Source organism: Solanum verrucosum, unplaced genomic scaffold (genome assembly GCF_900185275.1).
Source record: "Solanum verrucosum unplaced genomic scaffold, falcon-dt-bn FXZP01000108.1, whole genome shotgun sequence".
NCBI classification, from domain to species: Eukaryota; Viridiplantae; Streptophyta; class Magnoliopsida; order Solanales; family Solanaceae; genus Solanum; species Solanum verrucosum.
The window spans coordinates 1670198-1683434 of NW_026020274.1; the positions used below are offsets into that span (position 1 = coordinate 1670198).

A 13237-nucleotide genomic window follows, 5' to 3' on the forward strand; every position below is an offset into this window, starting at 1 on the left:
ATTCGCGGGTAAGTTTGTATAATTCATGGGTACGTTCGTATAATTGAGTTATTTTTGTATAAACTCGAAATAACAAATTTATACAAACATAAACATCTGAACTTTAAACAATTATACAAAAGTTATACGAAATTTATATTACAAATTTTGAATTATACAAATCCAACACTCCAGCCACGTAATTATCACTGAATGTTGATCGCGAGTGGTAATTAACTAAAACTGTAGTTATGATGACAAATTAACTAATATATGTTTGTTTAACCATGTAATTATGAAAGTAGGAAAAATAAGTTCTACTTGCTACGTTGTTTCTTCCACATCATTCAATATACTTCATCTTCCCATACTATCTATCTAAATTATATAATATATATATAAAAAAAATTGCTTACCTACGAACGCCGTCTCAACAAGTTTAGGGGCCTAAAGCCAAACATTATAAAGAGGCCTTATTTTTTTTAGTTGATAAATATAAATTGAATAATTGTAATATACTCAGTGTAATTCTACAAATGAGGTCTGGAGAGGCAGGATATATGTAGACATTATGAAATAAGAATGCAAATAATGTAAATTTTCAATGAAAATTATATAATATAAAGTTGGAAAAATAAAACATGACTCAAAAATTTTAAAAATATGATGATATTAAAATAGTGTAGCAATGAATTTGATAAGTTAATAAATAATATTAAAATAGTGTTGATTAGTTTTAGTGCTTGAAATTTGAATAAGACACCAAAAACAAATTTGATCTTTTTATAAACACACAACAATAGTTATTGCATAATGTAGATTGTTTGAACGTTTGAGAGACTTAAGAATATTCAATAATGAAAGAATAAAAAATAGTGAAAAGAGAATAAAGAAAAGTAAGTATAACAACACAATATTGTTGGTTCATGATAATCGTCAAAATATAAATGAGCTAGACAACAAAATAGATAGTCACATGCGAAACTAGATAGGATACTACAATTAACTAGCCACATGAGAATCTAAAAAAGATACTACAATCAACTAAACAATATTCAATTTCTCAATTATATTTTCTATACAAAAATGTGTTTTCAAATTTATCAATACATGAAACTTTTTTAACAATATATATATACATCTTTGGGAGAAAATGGGGGCCTCAAAAAAGTTAGGGCCCCAAACGATTGCTTTAGTGGCCTTATGGTTGAAACGTCCCTGCCTACGAAACTCAGGACTTACTTTCCTAAAAAAAAAAAAAAAAATTCTAAACACACACTTTGGGTCTTGTTTTCGATTTTTCATCCAAAATATATACATATATTGAACCAATAAATGATGCTTTGCGCTAACTCCATCAGTTTTGATTGATATGCCTAGTAGAACTAAGGGAGAAGAGAGGCGAGCGAGATTGGGAGAGGGAGGAGACAGGCGAGCGAGAGAGGGTAAAAATTATATAATTCACATTTCGTTTGTATAATTTACAGGTACTTTTGTATAATTTGCGTGCTTTTGTATAATTGAGTAATACAAAATTTGGAATTATACAAATATGATAAAACTCGAAATAGCAAATTGATACAAACATAAATATATGAACTTTAAGCAGTTATACAAATTATATTATATAAATTTTATCATACAAAATCCGAAAACTACACGTTTATACAAACTTTTAAAAGTTATACAAAAAAAGATTGAACGTGCATGGTGATAAAACTGAAAAACCAAAGGAAATCATTGTCATATACAAATACAAACCATCGTATACAAATACAAATCAAACGAAGAATTGTTAGTTGCGAATTATACAAATGTGGCGAATTATACAAACGTGACTAATTATACATACTTGAAGTTAGCCCACACAATTAATGGTTAATATTACTTGCGAGTGGTAACTATAGCAAACTATAACTGTAATGACTAATTAAGTAGTATAAGTTTGTTTAACTGCGTAATTTTCTAATATTAGTATTACACCAGATGAGATTGTTGTTTTTACAAATGCAAGTTTTGCGCATGGAAAAGAAAAGGCAAGCATTGAAATGATGGCTATGGATATATAATTGTGAATGATACTTTTGTAAATAAATATTTTTATATAATGCATACTATTTTTAATACACCAAACCAAACAATGCATAACAAATAATTTATGCATAACTAATACAAATATAACTATACACTCTACCAAACGAACGAAAAGCAGCCATTCAAACAATGAATATGGCAATCACTCAATAAAAGAAACTGTTTCTCACTTTCCTTTTTCGCAATTGCGTATTACTTTTCTGATCCATATAGTTTATCACATTTTCTTAGACATACCTTAAGAAATTTTTGTCTAAAGAGTAATTTTATTAAATTATTATCATTAATATTTATTCTATGATCTTAGTTAATACTATTATATTTTTCACCATATTAATCTCTCTCCACAATCATCCTATAATTTTTTTAATACAACCTATTTAAATGCCTCATCCATTTATATCAAGGTTAGGAACTTTTGTGGAACTTTACAATACCTTCAAAGAGAATTAATTTTAAGGAGAAAATGAAAAAAAATAATTTATTTTATTTTAATTTTATAAATTGACAAGTAATTTAACATATATATTTTTAGTAATTAATGTGGATTTTGACTTAACACAGAGATATTTTTTAATCTAATTTTAACTTGACACAAAAAAAATAACTTCTGAAAAATAATTTCTACAGCCACTCAAAAACATTTACGTATTTCTTAAAAAAAATAAAATTAATCAACACATCTCAACTATTAAAAATAAACATTAAAAAATAAAATTTATAGCTTCATCCTTTTAGGGTTACAATTAAGAATCTTAAACACGTGGTTATTTCATGAATCAGAGTCATAAACTGAGATGAGAAAATTAAGCCGGTTATATTAGCCACAAATTAACCGTATTTTTCTAAATACTGTTTTGACCAAAAGAAAAAAAAATAAGTAAAAAAGAAACACTATCAAAAGAACTAACATTAGTGTAAGATTTGATTTTTAATTACAAGTGCTTAATTTTTTTCAATATTTAGGAATTGATAGAAGGAAAATTGTGTTTTTAAAGAAGTTATGGATAGGTATGAGAAAGTGCAGAAGCCAAGAATTGATAATCCTATTAAGGAGAATGAGATTAGAATAACAACACAAGGAAGATTAAGGAATTACATTACTTATGCTACTAATCTTCTTCTTCAGGTCCCTCATACCTTTTTTCATTCTACTAATTTGCCTATTTTTGTAAATGTTTTGCACCACATTTCTAATTTGCATGTTTAATAATTAATAGCAAAAAATTCTACAATAAATTGTGTTGCTTGCTAGTATAGTGCCCTTGCCACGATTGTGCTATATGCTTGATACTCACTCTGTCTCAATTTATGTGATAAGCATTTGATCAGACACGAAATTTGAGATAGAACGAAAATCTTTAGAAACACGTGACCTAAATCAAGACTATGAATAATAATCAAGTTAAAGAGTGAAATAAGAAGTTTATTGTTTCCAACAACAACATACTCACTCACTCACTGTATTTCCACAGGTGGGGTTTGGGAGGTGTAGTGCGAATGCAGACTAATTAAGGGATATTGACATTTTTTTGCGACAGATTAAAAAGGACAGTAGGACACAAAATTGGGATGAAAGGAGTAGTTTATTTGTGTAATTGTGAAGTAACAAGCATTCTAATTGAATCAGATTGATATCAATGGATCTTAAATACTGATGAAATTGCACCTTAGTTTGAGTAACACTACAATGCCACAATTTGTTTGCTATATCCCCTCTGTTTGTGAGTTAACTCATATATAGAAAGTGATGGATTTAAGCTTTCATGTTTGTGCGAGTTTAGCGTCTTGACAATTTTGTTGATTTGCAGGAGAAAGGATGTAAAGAAATTGCTCTTAAGTCTATGGGCAGAGCCATTAGCAAAACAGTAATGATAGCTGAATTAATAAAGGTGTGTGTAGCGGATCTATGTGATTTATGTCCACTTACTGAATTCTCTTTGAAAGTATTTTTTTCAATAGGATGTAGTATCTAGTTTCTGTTTCCAATTACTCGATCGATAAAGCATGTAATCTTTATGCATCAGAGAAAGATGGTTGGCCTTCATCAGATCACAACGATTGGTTCAACTGATATCACTGATACGTGGGAACCTTTAGAAGAAGGACTTCTTCCGTAAGATTAGTCCATCAAGTAACTTTTTTCTGGTCTGGGATGTTTGCTCAATAAGTTTCTTTATTTATTAACAAATGCAGGCTCGAGACTACTCGTCATGTGTCAGTCATAACAATTATCCTTTCAAAGGAGGAGTTAGATACCTCATCAGCCGGGTTAGTAATCATGATTTATAGTAGTTTATCAACACTGCATTTCGTGCTCTTCCTTTTCTTCAATTGGTCATGACCACCGTTTAGTAAATGTGCGATAAGTCAATCAACTATATATACCTCAATATCATACTAGTAGAATCTGGACTATATATGGTAAAATTGGCATTATTACTTATGATGATTAATACTATTAGATTTGGCGATCTGGTTTAATAGTTCAAAACAATACCTCTAACGATGCACTTCTAATCCTTCTTTGGATAAGAAGTACTAGAGTATGTGTTAGTAATATTGACTCATTAGTATAAGATACTACTACTGTTTCTTTTTTAACATCTAGTACTTGTATATACTAATTTTACACTATCTGATTATCCAAAAAGGCAACTACAAGTAACTCTGTCCATGAAAAGTGGAATTGGTAACCTGGAAAATAAGGCAAATTACTTGCCACAACAGCTTAAAATACGTTGATGATTTACATTGTCAGTGTATATAATTTAAATCAATTTTCTCAACATCCCGGTTGGTACTTGTAGCAACTATGGATATATCATGAAGTTGCAGATAATGTAACTATGGCTTTGTGCTCGCATTTCTTGTTATGCCCCTTTCTTTCAGGTTTTGGTTTCAAGACAGATAAATTGTCTCATAAGCAGTTGAAATTTGCAGGTATCAACCACCTATTCCAGCAGATCAAGTCAGACCACTGACCGAATATGATTATGGAGGAGGTACACCATACATTGGTTTTTCATTAGGGACCATGTTTTTTTGTTTCATTGTCTTTTTAAAATTCTTGAATTTTCTCATGAAGAAGGTGGTGACTGGTGAGGCTTGAACATAATGTTTATTTTGGTTATTTTATCTCTATCTATATGTAGCCCCTTATTTTGTGATTATGTTACGAATCTCCTTCTTTTCCTAGGAGCCTTAGAGTAACTGGTACAGTTGTTGCCTTGTGATAAGAGGTCACAGGTTACGTTTGAGCTGTGGAAATAGCCTCTTGCAAAAATGCAGGGTAAGGCTGCGTACAATAGACTCTTGTGGTCCCACCTTTCCCTGGACTATGCACATAGTGGGAGCTTAATTAATGCACTGACTTCCTTTTTTTGTCTGTTTCTTTCCCTACACATCTTGGTTTACTGTGTACAGGGTGTTTTAATGACGGTGTGCCTGGAAATGGTGGATGGAAAGGAGGACGTGGATATAATGGTAGAGGCCGAACTGGAGGAAGAGGTCGTGGTAATCGTGGACGTGGTAACAACTATGGTGGAGTAGCTGGTTCAATGCCCATTCAAGGCCAGGGTATGCTACAATCCTTTTTCACCTAAGATACATATATAGTACTACTAACTTTTCGTGTAAAACATATTGATTCTGCTATATATATGACACCAACGTCTTATCTTTTAACATGAGATCGGATCTCTTCCAGGTCGGGGCCAAGGCCAAGGACAGGGACAAGTACAGGGACGAGGTAGAGGTCGTGCTCAGGGTACTAAATCAAATGATCCTGTTCGGGCATCAGTTGCTTATGTCTGAAAGTTTAGGACAATTCACTTGCTGTTTTTACAATGTGTCCATGCTTGTGTTCTTCAAAATCTAACAGAAACTCAAGTCCAATACTCTCATTCTTTTAGGATAAGATATGACTTGTGATCGTGCAAACGATCAAAATGATCTAAGCTAATAAATGAACAGGTTAAGCTAGTCATGTTTTTTTTCCAATGAGTTGATTTTGACACCCCTACTTCTCTCCTTATGGATTTGATATGTCTTTGTATGTCGTTTTACAAATTGAAACATATATACTTTTACAATTTTTAGGAAATTTAATTTATGAGCCTATCATTTATTTTAATTTCTAGCAATATCATTTTTATTAGTTTTAAAATACCACGTGAAGTGATTAAACTAAACTTAGAGAAAAAGAAGTACATAAATTAGTTTAATAAATTTCTTTTATCTGGATGTGATAAGAGATAAGCTATTATACATTTTGTTTTTCTTTAGCTTTATTCAATTTCTTCCCAGTAGAAATATTTTCTGCTACTCAAAATTATTTTACATTATCACCTCCAAGAAAATAAATTATATGTTACGTTAGTCTTAGTTGTTGTGCTGCATAAACCACGAGGTCGGCAAAAATTAAACTGAAAGAGGAAAAACTAATACCACTTTTTTAATTAAATAAGCTTTTACATGCTACTATATGGCTAAAACTAAAAGTACTTCACTATTTCAACTCTACTGATTAAAATATTTTTAAGTTGACTTGAAGCCTTTTTTCTATAATTTACTTTCCATGAGGATTAAATTAAAGAAGAAATCCAAATCTAGCGGTAGCTATTAAGAAATAAGTTACATATTCTAGCAATAGCTATTAAGAAATAAGTTATTTATATTTTAATTAACCCAAACCAAAAGCAAATATATAATAATAGTAGTACTAAACAAGAGCTGTTAATTTTGGCTTGGTTTCCCACTTGGAAACATGAGGCTCTTTTTTTCTTTTATAAATACCAGCCCATAAATCATTATGTCCACTGTCCAGCATTTCAACAAAGCCAAAAAAAATTAAAAAAATTAGGCCTTTGGTGTTTTTTTTTTTCAAGAAAAAAAAATGAGATCCTCATTATCCAACACAATTTTCATTACTCATTTTTTGATCTTTATAACTATTTGTTTTGATCAACATGTTCTTGCTAAATCTTATCTAAATGCTTCTGAAAGACATTCAATTTCACTTGAAGCATTTTCTCTCTTAAAATGGAAAGCAAGTCTTGAAAATACAAGCCAAACACTCCTTTCCTCTTGGTTAATTACTAGCAATAGTACTAATCCTTGTCATAATTGGTGTGGCATTTCTTGTGATACTATTGGAAGAGTTAATCAAATGTATCTTGCAAATTATGGGATTAGAGGTAACCTTCACCATCTAAATTTCACTTCTTTTCCCCATCTCCAATTGATTAATTTTTCTAATAACTCACTCAATGGTACACTTCCAAAAAACATGTTCAATCTTTCAAGATTAAGTTTCCTATATTTGAGTTACAATCATTTTGATGGAGTGATTCCACATGAAATAGGGCTATTGAAGAATCTCAAGCACTTAGACTTGTCGATAAATCGCTTTATTGGCTTTATCCCTTCATCTATTGGTAACTTGATTAAACTTGAGTTGTTATTTTTATCAGTTAATGAACTCTATGGCCCTGTCCCTTCAAGTTTTGGTAACTTAAAATCCCTTGTGCATTTGTGTTTGCTTAGAAATAAACTCAATGGATCACTTCCAAAAGAGTTTGAAAATCTTACACATATGCAAACTTTTCAAGTAGCAGAGAACAATTTTTCTGGTCATTTGCCACAAAATGTGTGCCTTGGTGGATCACTTGCTAAATTCATAGCATATGACAATAAATTTATTGGTCATGTCCCTAAAACCTTGAAAAATTGCTCTACGCTATCAAGAGTTAGGCTTGATGGTAACCAATTGTCTAGCAATATATCAGAAGCTTTTGGTGTCTATCCAAGTCTAGTTTACATGGATTTGAGTCACAATAAACTATATGGCGAGTTATCGTCACAATGGGGATTTTCTCATAATCTAACAAGTTTGAAGATCTCCAAGAACAACTTGTTTGGTGCCATACCAGTCGAAATAGGAAATTTGATCAAACTAGAAATGCTTGATCTCTCTTCAAATCACTTGACCGGCGAAATTCCTAAAAGTTTAGAGAGGCTAACTCTCTTGCTGGTACTTGATATACATGAGAATAGAATTTCAGGAAAAATACCTATAGAAGTGGGGAAGTTGTCTAAACTTACAAGACTTAACTTAGGTGCGAATAATATGAGTGGAACGATTCCAGGAGAAATAGGAGATTGTAGGCAGCTTTGGTACTTGAATTTAAGCAAGAACATGCTGAACACAACTATTCCTTCTAATTTAGGTAACTTGCACTCTCTAGCGTATCTTGATCTCAGTTATAACATGCTCAGTGGTGAGATACCGTGGCACATAGGGAGTTTGAGAAGTTTGGAAAGAATGAATCTTTCGCGTAATAACTTGTCTGGTTCAATCCCTCCTAGTTTCAATGAACGCGTTAGTTTGAGGTCAATTGATATATCTTGCAATCAATTGGTTGGTCCCCTTCCCAAGATCGTGGCATTTCAAAATGCATCACGTGAAGAATTAAGAGATAACAAGGATTTATGCAGCAATGATCATACTGGTATGAGACCTTGCTCTTCATTGAGGAAAAAAGAGAGAACAAGTAGAAAGCTTATACTGACCTTAACTCTGTCTCTAACTTTGGTTGCCTTGCTTCTACTTGTGATTACTTGTATACTTTTTCGAATGAAAAGGAAAAGAAATAGAAGTATTCAGCCTAGAGAACCATCCAGCAATTCTTTTTCAGTTAGGGGCTTTGATGGGAAAATAGCACATGAAAACATAATTGCAGCAACAGAAAACTTTGATAGCAAATATTGCATTGGGAAGGGAGGACATGGAAGTGTCTATAAGGTTGAGTTACCATGTGGTCAAGTTGTTGCAGTGAAAAAAGTTCATGCTTTAGAAGATGAAGAATCTGATGACAACTTGATCAAAAGCTTTTCAAAAGAGATACAAGCTCTAGTAAACATCCGCCATCGGAATATTGTGAAGCTTTATGGGTTCTGTTCACACGCGCGCCATTCATTCTTGGTTTATGAGTTGTTGGAAGGAGGAAACTTGTCACAAAACCTTAGCAATGAGGGTAGAGCAAGAGATTTAAATTGGCTCAAGAGGGTTGATATTGTCAAGGGGATAGCAAACGCATTGTGTTACTTGCATCACGCGTGTTCACCTCCTATAGTTCATAGAGATATATCAAGTAACAATGTTCTCTTAGATGATGAAGGCAATCCCCATGTTTCTGATTTTGGTACTGCTAAACTCTTAAGGCCTAACTCCACCAATTGGACATCGTTTGCTGGAACTCTTGGCTATGTAGCTCCAGGTATTTAGTCTTCTTTACTTTCTTAAACTTCGTGTTAAGTCAAAATCAGACAAACAAATTGAAACAAATGGAGTATATTTTAACTAGGAATTCATTACTTCAAAATCTTTCACCCTTTCACACAAATTTTCTAATTTGTTTGCAGAGCTTGCTTACACAATGAAGGTAAATGAGAAGAGTGATGTTTACAGCTTCGGGGTGATATCGCTAGAAGTTATTATAGGTCATCATCCAGGTGATATTACTCAAGCCATATCATCATTTTCGCCAGCATCAGGAGCGAATGGAACACTGTTAAAGGAATTGATTGACAAACGGACACTAGCTCCTGGAAAACAAGAAGCAGAAGAATTGATCAAGATCACAAAACTAGCATTCGCGTGTCTTCATCAGAGTCCTCTAGCTCGGCCAAGTATGAAGCAAGTTTGTGCATCTTTATCAAAAGAAAATTGGCCTTCAAAAGGCTTGTTCTCCACTGTTACATTAGGCCAGTTGCTTGAACCAACACTACTAAGATGTTGATTTTTATTTTTTTTGCATACCTTTACATTACTGTATTTGTTAGTATATGAATTTGAAGTGTTGTGAAACATTTTTGACAAGAAATACAGGATTGAGGATGTTCGATTGAAGAAATTTCTGAACAAATTTTTAGAATTTAAAATAGTTGACAATAACATAGATTGTCATGTATCAAGATCAAGAACTACAAGTCATTATTCATGATCTACTTAGTGAAGGTATGATTGTGACTCTCAACAATGTTCCTGAAATGGAAAAGAATTTGATATCCACATCAAATATGTTTTTGTTTATAATAAGACTGTAATTAGCAAAAATAATATGTATTGAGAGACTTTTCAAACTGTCAAACCCCGAGCCTACACCCTAGACGTGGCCGGCACTCGAGAACCATTGCTAGCCCCAAGCGAACCCTTGGCCTGACTTACTTACTCAGCGGAAGACTTTACTCAAGATAAATACTTTTAAAACAAGTAAACTGAACTACTCAAAATATAACTTAGAATGTATGATAATAACATTCACTGCCAAAGTGGCAGCTCAAGTCTCAACTTAACTGAAATGGAAAAGTAAAGACTCATGAACTAACATCAACTAACTCTGTCTATGAAGCCTCTAAACTCTGAGGGATGTCAGGACAAGCCCCCCGATCATCCTAACAACTGAAATAAGCAAGCAATAAAACAAAACATAACCAAAGGGATCCTCCGGAAAGCACCAGAAAGCAAGGAGGCTCACCAACTGACTCTAAGTGCTCAACTGGATCAATGATGCGCTGAATGCTGATCTTGGTTACCTACGTCTCCGTAATAATAAAATGCAGGTCAAATGGCATCAGTACATTGAATGTACGAGTATGCGAGGGGAAATCTAAAACAAGACATAAGCTTGAAAGGAACTGAAGAACTTACCTGCTCAACTCAACTTAACTAATTTCAATATAAAGCAGTATATATAAATGTAGTATAAAGAAAAGCTTTAAAACATGGTTTCAACTCTGTGTATTTAGAAATACAATAATAACTCTGTATGTATGCAAAGATACAATATGCACTCTGTTTGTATATGAAAATACAAATATTTCTGATGTATATAAAAATACAAAGTACTGCTGTGGGAATTTCTCGAATTGACAATCATCACTTAAGAGCTATCGTGATGATACATCGTTTTGCCTCACGCTGTCAGGGCCGTCCTATACCTTGGCATGAGTATAGAACCTGAACTACTAAGTGGATCCACTAGTCTATGCTAAAAAGCACTAAAGAAATCATCTAAAAAGTATGACCCTTTTCTACCCATGGTGGCTACATGGTTTATGGGGGCTGTGAGTTGTCTGAACTCTCCCCCATATCGGTGCTCAATACTACTCCCAAAATATGATACTAGATCTTATGTTTAAAAACAAAATATACTTTTTTCTATGATTTGAGATAATTGCTCAAAAACTTAGCTCAAAGGATATCTTGGAAATCAAAGTTTCATCTATTACTTTATTGTGAAAGCATTTACTCTTTGACTGAAAACTCGCCCAAAGGCTCTTTACTGAAAAACTAGCTCAAAGGCTCTTTACTGAAAAACTACCTCAAAGACTCTTTGGAAATCAAAGTTTCCTTTTCTTGTTTAAATGTGAAAACGTTTTAACTCTTTGGGAATACATAGTCCCCATATACTTTGAAGAAATGAACTTCAACTTTACTCTTTACTCAACTCAAAACTCAAGTCTTAAAACAAGGTTAAATCATTTGTAAAAGACTTTTGGAAGACTCTATGAACTTCTCTTGACTTGACTCTTAACTGCCCTTGACTTGACTCTTAACTGGTCTTTGAATTGAATTATAGATTCAAGGTTTGTGATTTGTGATTGGAAAGATCTCATGTTTAGAAATGATTTTAGATAGCTAAACATGAGAAAAATTAAGAATTCACTTTTTGAGGGTAGGTCCGCGACGCAGAGAAGCATTTAATTTTTGGTTTCGAAAATAACTTTTGAGACAGAATGGTCTGTAACCGCTCCGCGACGCGAAACGACTCTTCCCAAAACTAGGGACTAGCTCCGCGACGCGGGGGCATTGCCAAATTTCGATCAACAAAATTTCTTCTTCTTTTTCCAGCTCTAAACCCTCTAAACTCCATGGGTTCTTTTCCCAAACACTTAGAATCAATTATATGCTCAAAGTACATCAGATTCTACTCAAAATCAAACCTAAAATCACGGATTCGGATTAAACAACTCCTCAACGATTTCAACGAATCAAGAATTTAATAGAACTTCAACAAACCCATGAAGAACTCAATTTCTAAGCTTTCAAGAACTTTAATTTGCTGAAATAAATCATGATTGGCGCGTGGGTGAACTAACCCAACGCTATGTGATCTCACATACCTTGTAGGGATCACCCCCGACGAAATCCACAAGCTAATCTCGACGAATCTTGAACGTTCTTCTCCTTTCTCCTCTTTTCTCCTTTCTCCAAGCCCTAGCGTGAAATTCACTTTTCTAAAATTGACTAAAATCAGACTTTACCCCAATTAAACTCCTAAAATGAATTAGAAAAATTAGGTAGGGAAAAGACTAAATTACCCTTTCAAAATTCGGATTTGGACTTTCCTAATTCCAACAGCCCAACTTCCAAAAGGTTATAATAACTCACTCATACGAACTCAGAATCGTGCAAACTTAGCGGCGTTGGAAAGATCATTCCAAGATCTTCCCTACCATATCTGGAAGTACCTCTAACTCATCCTAAGCTAGAAGTTATGGCCGTTTGAAGTTGGCCAAAACTCAACTTTTCCTAACTTAAACAAATTTCCAGATTTTCATTATTTCCAAAATGACTATTTCCAGTTCTTAGCTTCTTCCTAGCTATTTCAAATTGCGAGATGTTACACAAACTCAATATAATTGCAATTGATATGAATAAAATGATTTTAATCCTAATATATAGTAGCAGAAGGAGTAGGAGAAAATATGCTCATCATATATAATTGAGAGTAGACAATCTTACAAAGGAATACATAATCTTATAAAAATAATATATTATAGTTCATAAATAAGATATTAGAATATTTGTAGGTATCGTACTGATAAATCATAAATATTTATGTTCTTTTTATAAATAAATATTTGTGTATGCATATAAAGACTCACTAGTAAACATTAATATTTAATAGTAACTAGCTAGCTAGTTTTAAATTCTTTCACATCGTACAAATAATCTTCTCACGCCAAATATAAATTATTATTTTTTTTGTAAAATTTGAAATAATAGGTCTGTTTCTTACCCCCTCCATTTCATATTAATTGAATTGTTGAGGTGTTTCACACCCTTTAAGAAAAGAAGATTAAGACATAAATTAGG

The 13237-nt window shown here is 32.8% G+C and overlaps 2 protein-coding genes across 2 annotated transcripts; both read left to right on the top strand.

The window, feature by feature from the left end:
* Positions 1–2949: 2949 nt before the first annotated feature.
* LOC125834030 (uncharacterized) lies at positions 2950–5912 on the top strand. Its single transcript, XM_049513208.1, has 7 exons — positions 2950–3202; positions 3885–3965; positions 4101–4189; positions 4270–4344; positions 5017–5078; positions 5500–5652; positions 5783–5912. The coding sequence occupies exons 1-7, from the start codon at positions 3077–3079 to the stop codon at positions 5887–5889; spliced, it is 693 nt and encodes a 230-aa protein (XP_049369165.1). The 5' UTR covers positions 2950–3076; the 3' UTR covers positions 5890–5912.
* A 1451-nt stretch (positions 5913–7363) lies between these two features.
* On the top strand, positions 7364–9875 carry LOC125833847 (MDIS1-interacting receptor like kinase 2-like). The gene is made up of 2 exons (XM_049513009.1): positions 7364–9353; positions 9499–9875. Exons 1-2 carry the CDS (start codon positions 7364–7366, stop codon positions 9873–9875), a joined length of 2367 nt encoding a protein of 788 aa, XP_049368966.1.
* Positions 9876–13237: the final 3362 nt, after the last annotated feature.